General features: G+C 42.3%; 1 protein-coding gene across 1 annotated transcript in view; it reads right to left on the bottom strand.

The window, feature by feature from the left end:
* Nucleotides 1-18,094, bottom strand: part of cacna1ab (calcium channel, voltage-dependent, P/Q type, alpha 1A subunit, b) — a 112,229-nt gene that overhangs the window by 38,947 nt on the left and 55,188 nt on the right. Inside the window, 12 exon segments of the mRNA XM_020617855.1 lie at nt 161-298; nt 943-1,103; nt 2,049-2,148; nt 4,362-4,373; nt 8,974-8,976; nt 9,921-10,027; nt 11,127-11,186; nt 12,223-12,352; nt 12,450-12,582; nt 13,469-13,767; nt 14,666-15,261; nt 16,788-16,920. Coding sequence (XP_020473511.1) covers nt 161-298; nt 943-1,103; nt 2,049-2,148; nt 4,362-4,373; nt 8,974-8,976; nt 9,921-10,027; nt 11,127-11,186; nt 12,223-12,352; nt 12,450-12,582; nt 13,469-13,767; nt 14,666-15,261; nt 16,788-16,920 — 1,872 coding nt within the window.

Below are 18,094 nucleotides of genomic sequence, written 5' to 3'. Positions count from 1 at the left end.
GGTGCCTTGATGGCAGTATATGTCTCTCTGAAATCCCAAGATACGCCTCTGTGTCTATGGTACCCTCACAGATATATAAGTCAAACATACTGTGGGCACTGATGCATGACAGTTCAGAGATGTGTGTGTGTGTGTGTGTGTGTGTGTCCAATCCACTCACTCTGGCCACCCCTCTCCAGTGGAGACAGTGAAGAGGGTGAGCAGGGCCCAAGCCACGTTGTCATAGTGGAAATCGTACTTCTTCCACTCCCGCCTTTGAGCTTTTACCTCATCTATTTCATACTTCAAGAACTCGCCCCTGAAGGAAGACAGACACAAGGTTTGTGACTGAACACATAAGAAGCACCAATCAGCACCGGGGCTGCCATCCTCCATACTGTACATGTCTGTCTTTACACTACACATGATGCGCCATCTTGTAGGCCGACTGTTTCTCCGTGACTCCCCTAGGTGTCAGTATGTACACAACTGATACAAATGGACAAATTCACAGAAGCATTTTCCATAGTGCACATGGCATGCATATGGAAAGATATCTGTGCCACAGAGCACCAGTTTTGGTAATAATTTTACAGTATGGCTCAATGTGCCAAATGTAGAAATAAAGGACTGATAGTAAAGAATGAGTAAAAGTAAATGAGTAAGAATTATGGTACTGAATAAAAAATCTTTTCAGCTAATAAATACAAAGAACCTGGCACAAAGTGTACAAATTGAAAGATAAAATAATGAATGAAGATGCTTCTGTCGGTGTGAAAACCTGATATAAAATACATCTACTAGTTCTGACTGATAATCACTGCATAGATAAAAACAAACATCGTCATTCATAATGAAATGTGCAGATTAATTTTCCATCAATCTAAACTATTTGATTCGGCTCTTATGTTATGTATTATTAGTTCGTATTGTCCACTGCGTGTTTGGTGTTTCTGAACCAACCTGCAGTCACGTTCAAACTCTTTGGATTCATCCGTGCAGTAGAAGAAGCGACCCTTAAAGAGCTGCACGGCCACCACAGCGAAGATGAACATGAAGAGCATGTAGACAATCAAGATGTTCAGGACATTTTTCAGAGAATTGACCACACAATCAAACACGGCCTGTAGGGAAGACACAGAGACATTTATAAGTACACCTCAGCTGTTAGGCTGATTGACCAGTGTGACTGCACAGTGAGAGCGACAGTAAAGTAACCTTTGATTTAATCTCTTTCACTGTGAGCTACAAATAACTGTGACTTGACTTAACATATCATGAAATACTCAATGCAAGGGCCAGTCCCTTGAAAACATTCCTGTCACTTTGAACAATATTGAAAATTACTGAATCATTTGCATAAGACTTCACAGTCCATATGGTATACAGGAATATACACGTTACAGAAAATAAACATACATTTTCTGCACATTTTTGGGACAAAGCAGCTAATGCTAAGTATACAAATTTATGATGCCTGTCTACTTCAACTCAGTGCTTGAAGTGGGCCGGTATACACTGGTACGTAGTACCGGCACTACATTTGACTCTTTTATGTACCAGGACTTCCTCTTGCATACTGGTACTTCTACTCCTTTCTGCCCTCTTTATCAGCTCATTGCCTGGACAGTGGACGAGAGCAGACAACAGGAGAAGGGGGCAGTGACAAAAAAGTCAGGACAGACAGTTTAGGGGCTTTCTGCCAGCTGCTGCCAGGTGAGTATCAGCACCTTTTACTCCCCACTTCAAGCACTGCTTCAACAAATAATGATAACACCTAATAATAACTTAATTTGTTCATTTGTGTCATTGTCCCAGTGCCAAACAGAACCTTGACGCTGTCATGTTTTTACACAGAGATGCCACTATAAGCAATGAAATGGACAATTCTGAGGAAAAGATACACCTGTTTTATCCTCCAAATTCTTGCCAAAGAAGGCATTAGTTCTCTGCCAGATTCTTTGAAAAGAAACAAGCCGTGTTTACCTGAAATAACTTTGTCTAGAAAACCAGACTTTACAAAGGCAGCCCCTGAACTGAGATGCACCAACCGACCTTCTGAGCCCTACCTTTAACTTGGGGAGTCGTTTGATGGTCTTTAGAGGACGCAGCACCCTCAGCACACGAAGAGACTTGATTGTACTGATGTCTTTGCCCTTGCTGCTCCCCCTAGAGTTCAGTCAAGGAAAAAACACTGTCATTGACAGATGGCAGTGATGGTGGAGTGGAGGAATGAAGAGATGGAGCAGACACACAGGGCTCTTACCACACCCTCTGCTATTATCATTATCATAAAGGCATTGTTAAAAAGGGGCCTGGTGAGGTGCATGTCCTCATAGTTGAATTTATCATAAACACAACAACTGTAGCATCTATCTAAATGAAAGCATCATATGAGACTTGCAGCACTCTTCTATAAAACTGTATGTTGCATCACTGTGGACAATCAAAGCTTACAGTCTCTTCTTCTGCAGAAACAAGAAACTTTCAGGTGCATGTCAGACATGAAACCAGTGGGAGGGAATGCAATTGGAGCATTTGGTTTCATGAACATCAAGAAGCAGCAGCAGCATCATTAATTATAATCTTCGCCATAACGCAACATTCCATATCGACAGGAATCTCGTGGCCGAACCATTCTATTCTTTTGCAGCGACACAATGTTTGATTCTTCAAAAGAAATGGGAGTTTTCAATTTGGAAACATGAAGTGCGAGCTTTAAGTGCATGGTTGGGATTATGTCATTATAATCCTGTATTTGTTAATACTGCACGGACTGATTCTGATACGTTTCACATAGCTTCCTGTTCCCTGAAATACAGATTTCTGAAAAGGCTTTTGTATTTTTCTTTGGTTAGGACTGTGACCTGAATTGAAGACAAAGACAGGAAACAGAGGCTATGCGAGACTCTTTGGACACAACGTGTCATAACACAAACACACACGCTGCATGAATAACGTCAAACAAGCAATGCGAAGGGCCGGGGGAAATGATTTAGAGCTGAAAGACAAACTCTTTCAGCCGTGTGTTTAATGTGCTCATTTCCTCTCCACAGCCCATAACTGAATGTTATATGTCCATAAACCAATACCAGTGAGGAACAATTGGGGTGGTCAAGGAACTAAATGGCTATGTTGATCTTTGCTATATGTGGATGGGCTATTTTCAAAAACAAACAAATAAACAACAACAACAACAACAAAAACAAGGCAGCGGTCATCTGGACGCCTGCTGAGCCTGAGCAGAAGAGAGGCCGTCCATCAAGCCTCGGCCTTTAACTATGAACTCAGTTCCCATGGCAGAAAATGTAGGACAATTCAATTCAAGGCTGATTGACTGAGTCTGAGCTTTCGCACTTCCACGTGTATGCATGTGTGTGTGTGAGTGCACAAGAGTGAGACTCAATCAATAATCAATAGGCCTTCCTCCTTCGAAGCTGAGTAGGACTGGGGTTTCTCCATCAGAGCATCTTGAGAGTATTAGAGTAAAGTCCAGTAAGGCCATAGGTGTAAGAAACAACATTCACACACGCATACACATTCAAGAACAACAACAACAACAACAAAAACAAGGCAGCGGTCATCTGGACGCCTGCTGAGCCTGAGCAGAAGAGAGGCCGTCCATCAAGCCTCGGCCTTTAACTATGAACTCAGTTCCCATGGCAGAAAATGTAGGACAATTCAATTCAAGGCTGATTGACTGAGTCTGAGCTTTCGCACTTCCACGTGTATGCATGTGTGTGTGTGTGAGTGCACAAGAGTGAGACTCAATCAATAATCAATAGGCCTTCCTCCTTCGAAGCTGAGTAGGACTGGGGTTTCTCCATCAGAGCATCTTGAGAGTATTAGAGTAAAGTCCAGTAAGGCCATAGGTGTAAGAAACAACATTCACACACACATACACATTCAAGCACTCACACACGCACACACACACACACACACAAACACTAGCATAATGATAATAAACAGTGCGATCCTTACATGGAGTATAAAACACTCAGCACATATAGGACTAAAAGTTGGCTGTAAAAAGCTTGTACACTTCATGGAACACAGCAGCTGTTGAAAGCTTAGATTCATGTCCATAATGGTTGTGAACTGTTGAAGCTTTTATGGTGGAAAAAAGTCCACAGACACTTCTCAAACTGCAGCATTCTGCGTAACATGGCCCTATATTCTCAAATTACACTGATGCACCCAAATATGGCAAACACCTATGTAAAACAGTACCCAAGGACAAAACAAACAGATTTTTAAAGCCACCTTTCAAGCCTACAGGGCATGAGTGTTTGGACACCAAAAGATAGATGGGTCAGAAAAATGTATGTATCATAGAAATTTTAACTAGGAGGAGGAGGTGGAGGACAGAGAAAGAACTTTACCGGGTGCTGCTCCTGTCGAGTTTCACCGAAGGTGGAGACAGGGACAGCGACAGAAAGAGAGACAGGAGAGGAAGAGCAGCAAGGGAAGGACAAGAAAAACACATAGAAAGACAGACACATGGACGCACAGTGACGGAGAGAGACAGACACGAGACAAGAGAAAGGGGGTTTGGTAGAAACAGGAAACAAAATACATCCATATGAGAGACAGACAAAGAAAGAAAGGACAGCAAGATGGCCACAGCTGCTTAGCAAACCCCACCCACCCACCAACACACATATACATGCTCAGATACACACAGCTCCCCGTCCCACACACACACCTCTACATGCGTCTACTAGATTAGCCAGTGAAGTCTATATGTTGTATGATACTGCAGTACAGTTTGCTAGCATTCTGTCACACTGCTATTGCATCTCTCCAAATCCTCACATAAAAAACCCCTGATGTCACTGGTTTTGTATGAGTTTTCATCGGCTTATGTAGAAGATGTTGTCAAGCTGGATATATCAAAGCCACAACCATGAACACTTCTTTACTCGTACAGTGGATGTTCAGCACACCCTTGTGGCACTGGTATCTGACTGGTTGGTTGTTCTGCTTTTCTATGTCTGATTAAAAATGACTAACATTTGGGTGCAAGTAAATTAAGCCGGATAGGGTCAGTGCTATTGTAGATCACTAAAGATGTAGTGTCACCTGTGATTGTGAACTGGAAAATATTAAGATGCAGAATATTATATTGTACATGTCTGTTGATTAACCTTCTCAAAGGCTTTAATTCTAAATCTGTGAAAATGTGTTATTAGTTTGCTCATGTGATCAGACTAGTGGATTGTTGTATCTAGTGCTCAAACGCACCTTATGGTGCACAACAAATAAATAAATCAAATCAACAGACAGTAGACATTAGTAACCAAAAAGGTTTCCATAAGCATTTAGCAAATACAGTGTGATAGTTTGATAAGAATTTCTTAAATGACAGAATTATTTCATAATATATTAATAGACTCTAAAAACACTAAGATCAGTTAAATGTTATATGTTGGTTGAATACAAGGAAACAGAACTTTAGTATGGGAGTGTAAATGTGTGAATATGTTGAATATAGTTAGTCTGATTGTTTATTTGTTTTCATCCCTTTTGTGAACTATTGGTCTTATATTGAAAATATATAAATTGTGAAGTAGTGTTTATATTAAAGGTAGGTAAAATAAGCAGTAGCTTTTGCCTTATGCCTTTTGGTCCAGTAAGATGTATCTATGTACTGTGTGTGTATATATGTACTGGATTTTGTGCTTTTATTTTATTGTCTTTTTTAGGCTGACTAAACTAAACTAAACTAAACTAAACTAAACTAAACTAAAAACAACTCACCTGACATATACACCAATCAGCCACAACACCAAATCCACATGGTGGTTTATTGTTGTAGTGGACAGGTGCAACATGGAGAAATTTTAATACTTCATTTAAACAGTAACTCTGAAGTAACTATTTGCGATCTACAGTAATTCAGTGAATTTAGCCTCTGACTGTGGATATGCACACCTAGCTCCCTCCTGGCTGTCTTCTGTGGTGGCCTGCTGTGCGACCAGCTTTATGAAGAATTACCTTCATGGTTGGAAGAGGAAACTCGATTGCTGCATCCACTTACACCGATTCTTATCACACCATATTGATCAATTAGACCAGGCCTACAGCACAAATTGCCTTCATTAGATCTGCAATCATCTAGTGGAATTTTATCAAAGCTCTTTGGCATGCACATCTGCACAGGGGAAGAAAAAGGCCTTAAAACTTTACAATGGCCGGTTCCAGGTTTTCTTGACATGTCAGAGCACACAGACATACACTCAAGGCATCCATCATGAGTGGAGACTCAAGAAACCAGGATTTGTGTGTGCATTGCTGCATACACACACACCGTCAATAGAAAGAAAAGACATTCTTGCAGAGTACTGCGACTGCATGCAGTTCTTGGTCACGATAGTGCATTAGTCAGCATTTATCTGGAGGACGAAAGGTGCAAGAGGAACAACTGTAGCGTTTAAAACCCAGTAAACACGCAACGCCATTGCACTCTGACCATGCTAGAAATCCTCCGTACAATGGTTCTGTGATATATCTGCTTTTAAACTGTGTCATGCGTCAAAGTGACAAAACTGTACTGGAAGATCAGCCCTGGAGCAGATGGTGTCAGCAAGGCAGCCAAGGAGAGATGGAGGGTGGAGGCGAAGGTGGGGGGCCAATGAGAGCATCTTAAAAAGGAATGGAAAGGAAGTGAGAGGGCAAGAGAGGGGAGGAGGGAGCTGTAGGAAGGGAAGGGAATTGGTGAAGGAAGGGCGGAGGCATCTTCTTTGGGGGTGGCTGTGGCTCAGGAGGTAGAGCGGGTCATCTCCTAACCAGAGGTTTGATTCCTGGCTTGTCCAGTCAACATGTTGAAGTGTCTTTGAGCAAGACGCTGAACCCCCAGTTGCTCCCGGTGATGACACCGGTGTAAGAGCGAATGGGTGTATGGCGAAGTAGTGTGAAAGCGCTTTGAGTGCACTGTAAAGCATAGATTAGCGCTACACGAGTATAAGACCATTTACCATTCTTTAAGACAAGGAGTCATGTTGTGGAGGGTGCAGCAGTGGAATCATTTTCAGTTTGCTGTCACCAGCCAGAGGGCAAAACAGAATTTAAAAGTGATATTTAACTGTGCTCAAACATTTTCACTTTTGACTGCATTTTTATGTGTTTGAATTCATGATCTGCCCAATTCTTTATTTTCTGAGAATCTGAATTTTGGTGCTTTTAATTTGAAAACAAAGTAAATGATCTCACATCTATTACTGCATATACTGTATGCAGTGAATGTATGTGAAAGCCATATTCATGTTAATGATTTTGGCTATTAGCTCTAAGATTCACAGAACATATTTTACTGGAGCATTCTTTGCCTGGGACTGACTCCAAGCATCATTGATCTGAGTGATGCAATCTACTGCATCACTGGTTTGTTTTCAGGTTCATGCAGCCACCACGGCAGACATGCATTGACCAACCACAGAGCTGAGGAGGATGGGCACACAAGCTTCTCTTTTCGCTCTCATTCGTTTATTAAAATTGCACACAAACATACACTCAGCTTCTCCAAGTGCATTTATCATACATATTTATTTAATATGTATTTATCTGTATACTGGCTCAGCATTAGAACAAATCATTCCACCCACCACGACCTGCCCCAGCATGCCTCGCTCCTTCCCTCCCTGGCTCAGACCGACCTCCCCGAGTACCTGAGCCTCCGGGAATGTTAACAATGTCAGAACAATGGATGTGTATTGTGTTAGCATTTGAGTGTGTGTTGGTAAAAGAGGCGGAAAGGTGTTGGGGATGAGGCGATGACACCTGATCGTGTTCCTCCCTGTGGCAAACAGATAGCCAGGGTTAAATGTTAAATTCATTTTCCTCTCACTTCCTCTGGAGCGGATTGCTTTTTAGTACTGGCATGGCTCTATGGATGACAGCGTTAGTCGGTCAGTCCACCACTGTGGTCCAGACTAAAATATTTCAAAAACTATTGGTCTCCCATGAAATTTTGTACAGACATTTATAGTCCCTGGACTTTTCCTCAAGCGCCACCATGAGGTTGACATTTATGGATTCCAGTAGAATGAACAACTACTGGATCCATGAAATTTGGTAAAAACATCTTTGTCCCCCTCAGTATGAATTGTCATTTGTAACTTTGGCAACTCTAACTTGGCTGCTTTTAACCCTTTCAATGTCAAAAATCCAAACCTGACATCAGTTTGTCTTTTGCTTTGTCCCACTCTCTCTTAACCTGGCAGCCATTTTGGTAAGCTTGGGTCACTCTCTCTTAACCTGGCAGCCATTTTTTTTAGACTTTTATCTGACAAGGGGTCCTCCATACTGTATCTAGCTGTTTGAAATTATTACTTGTGATTCAAAAAATGCTTTTTATTACCTTGTCTACAGAGCGGGCGAGGCTAATTTAAGCACCACATCTTGACAGCACATGGCAGAGAGGCTAGAACAACAACAGAAGCGTTGTAGGCTGCAGACTGTCATGGAGGGGCATGGGAAAGCTCAGAGACACCATGTCCTGTTTTATTTTCACTTGGCTTATCAGGTAAAGTTGAGAATGTTACTTAATGCACCTTAAGTGTCCTCCAGTTTTAAGAAGATAAAATCCAAGTTTGTATGACCAGCTTGGAGGTGGAGAAAGTTTACAAAACATACCAGAGAAGTAACCAATTTTGAAAGGAAGTAAAAAAAACCCTTGCTGTTTGCTGGAACATAAAGGTGGTTAGGAGAGGTCGACTGAAAGTACTCAAAGTGATTCAATATTCTCTTGTTGTCTTATTCACTTTGCTCTATGTTAGGAATAAGAGGGTTGTAAAATGGGTGACCTGGGAAATTTGCAAGGTGTGTAAAATGTGATGATAGCTATCAGGAAAGGGGTGATGAAGCATTTCTGGAAGAAGATGAAGGCATCAATTGGGACCAAAGCTGTGGAGAGCTAGGGGTGTGTTGTTAAGCAAAGGTTTGGGAGATAAGGTCAGGGCTTTAGATGCAAGAAAAGAGAAAGGGATGACTCACGGCCTGGTTGGTGGGAATATCAGAGCGGCATGGATAGACAAATAAGGGACAGAAGGGAAATGGAGCAAGGAAGATTGGGAGAAAACTGTGATAAGGAACAGGTGGCGTGTTATAGTTTATTAGATCAGATAGTTACGGGGAACAATGTTTGGGATAGTTCTTAAGGTGAGTGTGTTTCAGGCAAGTTATGTGGTTTGTGGAGGGGGATTGGAGATAGTGGAACTGCACTCTAAAAATAATTTAAGCACTTTTGGGTTCCTCACTTCAGAAGTACAATCCAATAAGTTTGACATTTAAGAAGGTAATTGCAGAGTTCCTCAGGGTACCCTCTGAGGCTTCCAAAGAATGAAGCATCAAGAAAAAGCAAAATGTTTTGAGGAGCCCTTGTCCTTTTTAGAGTGTAGGTCAGAGATGGTGAAGATATTCTAGGAAAGGAATGTGAGGGTTTGACTTTAGTTATGAATCCCGGATGGTTGCCCAGATGAAAGTGGTAATGAAACGAAGAGAAAGACCTGCTAATACGATGCCACATCTGATGATGACCAGTGATGAAATAAGAGAAGGAAATGAAGACAAAGAGGCAGATAAAGAAACTGAAGCAACTACAGAAAAAAGTTTGTGAAAGGCAAAGAAGAACAAAAACATCCAGAAAACAAAAAGGAACAAGGCAAGGCTAGAGCGGAGAAAAAGGAAAAGAACAAAAAAGAAAAATGGAAAATGAGAGAAAGGAGAAAAAGGAGATTTTAAAGCAAAAGGAGGTAAAGAAAAAGAGATTGAAAAAGAAGCAGGGACAGAGTGAGAGGAAGGCAGATTATGCATTGCCTGTTGTATCGAACACACAAGTCTTAGTGACAAGGTTCTTTCTGTGGATGGTGGAATGTGTGTGCTTATGTGTATAGATGGGGCTGATGGCAATGATGAAGAGGAGGGAGGGGGTGGGCACTTACGTGAAGGTGAAGGCCACCAGAGCACCACTAACCACTACAAAGTCCAGAATGTTCCACAAGTCGCGGAAGTAGGAGCCCTCGTGAAGGAACAAGCCCAGCACCACCATCTGGAAGATACGGAGCATGCTCAGCACAATAGAGCACACTGCTTTGTATATGTGTACATATAGCAACTCAAACACACACTCATACACAAGTCAGTTGCGCTTATGATGCACAGACACAGCACAAATGCAAAAACGCTTGGTTACCAGGGTAACCCTAGCTTTGAAAACTGAGTGAGGTAGAGGAAGAGCCTTCTGGCATGACCAGTCATGGAAGTGCCACTACCACCACGTCTGTCAGGGGACAGACCAATCCACTGAGTCATGTAGACCGGCCCGACCCCCTTTATAACTATCTGCGGCCCTATGCATGGCATTCTCAAACATATTTCTTCCACATGTCCTTCACCTGCAAGCAGGGCAGTGTTGTGAGACATCGGTTGGGATGGAGATGATACATCACTGACTGCTCCACCGCCGGGGGGGTTGCAGAGGCTTGCTATTAGCAATCTCCAAGCCAGAGTAGCCCTTGACCGGGACCCTGTGTCTGACCCGCTTATCCCAGTAGCGCCTCATTGCCTTCATGCATACTGGAACAGCAGGCATGAGCTGATTGGCAGGGACTTGTCAGGATCCTTAGTTTTTTGCACAGCCTCATAGAGACACACTTTGATGCCGTGACACCTGCAGACAACACTCCAGGATCCTGGCTGGCATGTTGCTGCAATACTCAGATAATGGCAAGTCTGTCAGTGATGCATGTTTCATCCCCATGCATGTGATGCAGAGAAGATAGGGATCCTTCCCCGAAACAGTGAACCCACAAGCAGCCGGTCAAAGGCGGGAAGCGGCCTCCCTACTCCTGCTGCAAGCAGTGTTCCAAGTGGCAGTAGCCATTCAACCTGATGTGAGAAACAGCTAGCTAGCCACATAAGCCCACCATGATGTGCTGGCTTGATAAATAGTGACACATAGTGATACACCGAGCGAGGTTTGAAAGAGAACTGCTCTCATAAGCACACAAAAACACAGATACATGAGCATGTTTGCACAAGGACCAAATACACAATCATACAATCACACAAAAACAAGAGGATTAAAAAGTGGTCAATGCACATATTCACACACACACACACACACACAGAGAGTGATACTTTGTTACCTTGATCAACATTTCAAACGTGAAGACGCCGGTGAAAACGTAGTCAAAATAACGAAGTACCTGCAGAGCAACACAACACAGTGAGATACAATTATCATAGTAGTAATTACTGTGTCAGTGAATAAGAAACAAAGCAGGAGAGATTAACAAAGACACAAAGAAGCTGACATCAACCAGAGTCTAGTCCTAATTCTAACCTTAACCCTGTTTTCATTTTCAACTTTCAAAATACCATCTAGTTGTCAACTTCCCTTTTCAGCGTTAGATGAAAGTAACCAGCAGTACACGATCACGTGAGACAACTGACATAGCACGGTTTCTGTTAAATTCCTATCATCGACATATGAGAGCAGTGCATGTTTGACACTGTGCTACATTTAAATTTGATAATTGTTTAGTGCATGTTTTGACTTCTTTTTTGTGGTAAAACTGCAGCTATAACTTTTTTTTGTAATATTCCTAATTAAAATGTGTTCCAGAAACATATATAATGTGCTGTCAAAGGCTTTGGTGACTGAGACTATAACAGCAGCAGTGCAGAGCTCTTCCCTTATAAAGGTTTTGAGTAAGTCTGACTTCTAACTAATTCAACTAGGTCAACATTAGGGCTGGGAGCGTTCAGCTGTCAGTCAATACATGAATGTGCTCCTGGTCTACTGCTCCTCCTGCACCAAGGCTTCAGGCTAGTATTAGCTGCAGGAGAGCACCACTTTGGTTGACTTACAGGCTAGCGAGCTGCTGATCCCTGCTTTAGCTGAGACAGTGTACATGACGAGGATGCAGGTGAAAGACTGGGCAGAGAGTAATGGAGCACGGGGAGCAGAGGGGGTTGGTTTCAAGTCTCAAGCTAGTGCTAACTTGATTTCCAGTATTTTGCACATTGTAACTTTAATTTTCTGTCATACCCTGCTTCAGTTTTTTCCCTGGCTAAAATCATCTACCACACTTTTCTACCCTTTAGCTGCATTGTTACAAATGTTCCTAAAACATTTTTCTTGTTATACTCACAGTAAGACCCAAAACATTTGGTTTTTCAGATATCAACATCAACAAAATCACAAATTCACAAGCAGTCATAAAGACAGAAATGTCTCACATTGTTTTGTAGTGAGTCAGGCTGGACAGGGTCCTCTGCAGCGAGGGCAATGCTGCTCATAGCGATGACAGACAGGATGCTGAACTCAAAATACTTCAGAGTCAGGATGTAGTGGCAGCACTTACGAAACCTGGTACACACCAGCACATATTGATGCACAAAAAAATCAAGTGTCTAAACATTTCAGAGCTATTATACAATAACTTTTTGAACACATAAATACTCACGGGTTGGTAGTGGACAATATGAAACAGGAACTGTAGGGAGGCATGGGTTTGGGGCCATCGCCATCTCCTCCCTTGTCCTCTTCGTCCTTCTTCTCCTCACTCTTCTTCTGGTCTGTGTTGGCATTCTTATTTACTGGGCAAAACAAATAGAGAGGATGGACAGACAGAAAGAGGTCAGCTTCACCAGAGTGAGACAGTAAACACATGAAACACATTCACCAGCATTTGAGAACAGAGCTGAATGAGAGTGGATTTACACCACTGTTAGCCAGTAAAGCAATCTTTTTTAAAGGAGCACACCGCCAATTTCTCATTACAAAGTTGATTTACTGTTCATGGGGAGTGAAAACTCCTGTACTGTGTAAAGTGATATTACCCCTTTATCTTGTCTTGTTCATGAAGACTATCACATTTTAATGGAAAGTTCATTTAGACCAACTTGAATGGAAATGCTATAAGCTATAAGAAACTGTTTTAAGTTTTAAGGTAAAACATCACTTGTGTTAAATGTAAACTTTGTTTCTGAGGCCAATTGTTGCATCTGATGTATGTCAGCCTGGATGATCCGTGTTTTGTTCTGTCGCTTGTCTTTTGTAAACAGGGGTCTAAACAGTGTTGCTGTGAACCATCAATGTTATCAATTTGTTGGTGGACAAAATGCACAAACACTCATAGGTGCAAATTCTCTGTGCTGGATTGTGCATTGTGTGTGGTGTACAGCCAGAATCAGAGAAAGAGAAATAGAGAAATATCTTATTTAGTGTTTCATCCTTTTCACAAAAGGTGTGAGCACAATGGGTTCAAAGGGATTGTAGGTCAGAGCCTAAAATGTACAGTTGCAATCAGAAATATTCAACTCCCTCACCTCAAAAACACATTATAGTGATGTTGATGAATGTCATTATTTGTGTGTAGCCAATTCTCTACTTGTCAAGGGCTTTATGACACACTGTCATAGCCTATATACCTACTACTACCCACCACCCTTGTTTACACAAGTCATCTGCCAAAATGCTGACCTTGTAGAATGGCGTTAGTGGAGGGATAGGGGTAGACAGGGGGCATGTCTATGGCTGTATACTCAGGTTTGGCCATGCTTGCTAGGATCAGGCTGTCCATGCTGTGTAGCAGGGTGTGGGTGTCAGCATCACAACAGCTCAGCAGGTTATCTGGGTGTTCAGGATGATCTGGTGGGAGGGCGTAAGGGTACTCGTGGACGCTGGCCAGCTTGCTGTTGTTGCGGAGGTTGTCCAGGTCTTCATTGTACTGCTGTATGGGTCGTGTGGTAGAGAGGCTGGGCACGGTACTGTGGTGCTCCCTGATGGAGGAGGTGGGGAGAAAGGTAAAACAGAGAGAAAGGAGAAACCAGAGACAGGAGAGAAACAAGGATGAGCATACAAAGGATTAGGTGCAAGATAACAAAAACACAAGACGTAGCATCATACAAAATGTGCGCTGTCTCCTGTACTGTTGGTACCGACACACACAGAACACACAGTTAAATTAGTACGCAGAGATAGATTTACAAGACGTTACATTTTTGGCTCACCTGCTACAAAATGGGGAAATTAAAACGATGCTTTCCACTCTTCCCCAGTCAAAACAAGTAACACACATTTTTCACAGTCACAGTACAGTACAGTAAAAGTTTGTGTAATGCTGGTATAAGACAAAACAGTATCAGTGCAAAAATGACCAGCTGCAACAAAAACAAACCAGTGGCGTGGTGTGAAATGGCCCAGCCAGGCCCTGACAGAACAAAGAATGTCAAAATCTTTCTCCCATCTCTCACCTAGTTTGACAGCATCTACAGTATCCTGTGCTCTGTGACATTCTGGATGCCATGGTTACTGGCATTCCTCACCAGGACATCCTTCCTGATCGACTCTGCAGATTGCAAGCCATAACTGGCTGGGATTCAACTATTAGCCTGACATGTCTTATGTCAAGTCATAGCTGGAATTTAAGAAGCCAGGATCATCTAATATATAGTACACACTGCCAGAAGTGTACATTTTGTGGAGTTTAGGTGCTATGGTAGCAATTTGTGTTGCGCTACCCCGGGAGCCACTGGTCATTATCTGAAAAAGTTGGTGGTCAGAGTGTTGGATGCTTCCTGGTTTCATAGACAAAGACAAACTTAACTGACTATTACTGCTTGCCAGGTTGTAATTTGAGATTCACACATGGAGAAAATAAACCCTTCCTTCACTCACTTTCTGTTGCGATGCCCTCTGCTCCTGTCCTGGTTGCCATGGTGATGCCGTCTCGTCTTCTGTCCCTCCCCTTCATCGGCTTTCTCCCCCTCTCCCTCCATCCCCCTGGATCTGTGTCGTCTTCCCTCCTCCCCTTCCCTCGCTGCCTTCCGGTGCTGCCTGGTCCTCCTGTGCTCATTGTGCCCGTCTCCACCCTCGCTATGGTTGGGAGACACACTGCGAGCCTCCCTGCCTTCCCTGTTCCTTTGCCGGTGGCCTCGATGGCTCCTGTGGCTGTGCCTTTCCTCCCCTTGCTGCCCCTCCACACTCCCCACCACATTGCCCAGGGATGTGCAGCTGAAGCTGTGTTCCATTGGCTGGCCTGTGTTCCCCCTGTCTGGCTCAGTGGCTTTCTGAAGGCGATGGTGGTGGTAGTGATAGCAGCGAGCAGCTCTGCGATAGTGGTCGATGTCTTGACGCCAGTACTCCTGGTCCAGAGGCAGCTGTCCAGGTTGGGTCTTGTTGGTGTTGTTGTTGCGGTTGTCCTGGGGGTTGACTACCAGTGGCCGATCCAAGTGGGTCTTCATATCACCACGTCCTTTCCGTGGGAAGGACATCTGGGTTGGGGTAATAGGGTAGCAGATGGGATGAATGGATGCAAACTCAAGATATCTCAGAGGGTTAGGGTCATCAGACACATCTTATCAAATAGTAGTATTAGTATCAATTAGTAGTATCTAGCCATACAATAATGTTCAGGTTATGAAACAATGAACAATCCACAGAGAGTTTTTTTTTTATAACTAGACACGTATAATATTGAAGTGGCAATTAAAACCTCACATACTCATATTGTAATCCCTGGATATCTATCTGAGTGCATATCACTCGAGGTACACCCTTTTCAAAACAAATAAATAAATAAATAAATAAGGTAAACCAAGCCTTTAAGGCCAATTCACATCTGCAATGATACTGTAAAAGAACTTTGAAGCTATGATGCTGACAAAGCATTCACACTACAACAATATCTGCAATAAGCTCCTTAGCAAAAAGTAAACCAACAAAACCCATTTGTTTTTAGCTTCACTGGTGATTTCACATTTCATTTCAGAATTTACAGCCCCTCTGCCTCATCCCTCCCCTGAGCCACAGATATACACAGTTCAGCAAACTGTCCACTATTTTTGGCTTCACATGAACAATTTAAAGGCAAAATTGTCATGAATATTTCCAGATCCACAAAATAGTAAAACAGCACCAGCTGTGAAAAAGCAGTTTGCTGAGCCACATCCAGTCGACTCCTGATCATGTTTCTTTGTTCTTCTTTTTGAAGAGTGTTACACTTCACCCTGTTCCAGTTTAAAATTTGCTATTTTCTTTAGGAACAGCTCTGGATGTCTCTGCATGCCCCACTTTAATTATGCATTGCTCCCAAGCATGGGGCTTCAAGCCATCCCATATAGCAGCAGCTAGAGCAATAACAGCACACTTTCACTGACTTAAAGGGACATTACAGCCTGGACTCATACGGCCTGTGAAGTGCAGCTTGACCACAGAATACACATTGGCTAAAAGCAGGTCAGGCCCTTGTGTTAGTCCAGTGCTTTCACTGCCTGTCACTAGACATTACATACACATGAGCCAAAATATAAGGTAGAGTAACTGAAAAATTGTTTAACTGCCCTTACTAGTTGAAACTTTCAGGTGCGTTTCATATATGTCCCCACTCAGCAGGGAAATGACTCGGTATAACTTTGCTACACCACAACTCTTGGAGAACAACTGGCAAAAACATAAGATCCAGTTTGTCCTTATGATGCTGAATCCTGGTTGTGATATCAGGTTGATAAATATTTTTAGGCCCTGTGTTTAGGGCATTTTCAGTGATATTTAAGATCAATTAAGTATCCACTCACTTTTCCTTTTTAATTAAAACTGACATCCAAGAATTTTGGGTCATTTATTTTCAGTGGGTTTTGACCTAAAACATGGGTGATAATGTCCCTTTAAGTGGTTCAAATAAGCATAAAACTGCACACACATTACAACACCATATATATCAGGAGTAGACTGTATATATATGTGTATATTTATGCTTTTTTTGGGGGGGGGGCCTCACCTCCTCTCCCTCCCCTCCCACCTTCCACTCGTCCTGCTCTAGTTCGTTGTAGAGTGCTTCACGGCTTGTCATCAGGTTCTGTCTGCGGATCTCGCTTGTTCTCTGCTCCCACACCGACTTGTTGCCCTTAGTGTGGTTCATCTGCTGCTCCTTACTGTCAGAGGAGTGATTGGGAAGAGGAGAGCATTTCAGCGGGAAAGAGGGGGAGGGAAAAGGGAGTGAGGGAGGTTTGAAGAGCAGAGTTAGGCAGATGACAGTGAAGGTAGGAGGGACCAAAGTGGAAGATGGAGATGTTGAAGAGAGTGGTGATGAATAAAAGGGTGATAAACGAAGGTGAGATGGAAAAGGCAAAGAAAGGATTAGACATTTTAGGACGAAACTGTAAGATTACCGAGGGAAAATTACCCACCACAGTAAGCAGTAACATTATACCCCTAAGGTTAACAAAAAAGACCAAGTCTCAGTATGTTTAATCTGTAAATGAATGAAACATAAGCTGTGAACAATGGCTGCACGTTCCCTTAATTTGCATCCATGTTTCTCCCCTCATTAAATAACTTTTGAATTCCACCAGGTAATAAATTGTTCCTGGCTTTATACATAAACACAGCAGTCTTATATCCCACTAAATCGAAAAATTTTAACAATTTAGACTGTATGAAAGCTACATTGGTGTGATCCCTATACCCCATCTTATGCACAATTCTTATCGCTCTTTTTTGTAATATATACAATGGTTGAAGTGAGCTTTTGTATGTATTTCCCCAGTTTTCAACGCCATACTCTAAGTATGGTAAAATCAATGAAGAATACAAAATACGTAGTGCTTTCCCGTCCAAAATATATCTAACCCTTGCCAATATCGATATATTTTTTGCTATTTTGTTCTGAACATATCTGATATGCGATTTCCAGGAGAATTTGTCATCAACTATGACACCTAGAAATTTAATTTCATATACTCGTTCGATATTAGCTCCCCCAATTTTCAATTGAAGTTCATTAACTAGTCTACGATTCCCAAATACCATAAATTTAGTTTTATCCAAATTCAGAGATAGTAAATTACTATCACACCATTTCTTTATCTTCTCAAGTACCTGTGAAACCTGTCCAGAGAGTTGCTGTAGGTTTTCACCCGATGCCCATATGGTAGTGTCATCAGCAAACAAAACCACTTTCACTAAATCAGAAACCTTGCATACTGTATATCATTAATGTATAATATAAATAATTTAGGTCCCAAAACAGAACCCTGAGGCACTCCACATACAATATCCAGCTCACTCGATTGGTATTCACCCAACTTCACAAATTGACGCCTGTGT

The sequence above is a fragment of the Monopterus albus genome, unplaced genomic scaffold, assembly GCF_001952655.1.
Source record: "Monopterus albus unplaced genomic scaffold, M_albus_1.0 scaffold195.1, whole genome shotgun sequence".
Taxonomy (NCBI): domain Eukaryota; kingdom Metazoa; phylum Chordata; class Actinopteri; order Synbranchiformes; family Synbranchidae; genus Monopterus; species Monopterus albus.
This window is presented reverse-complemented; position numbering and strand designations above follow the sequence as displayed.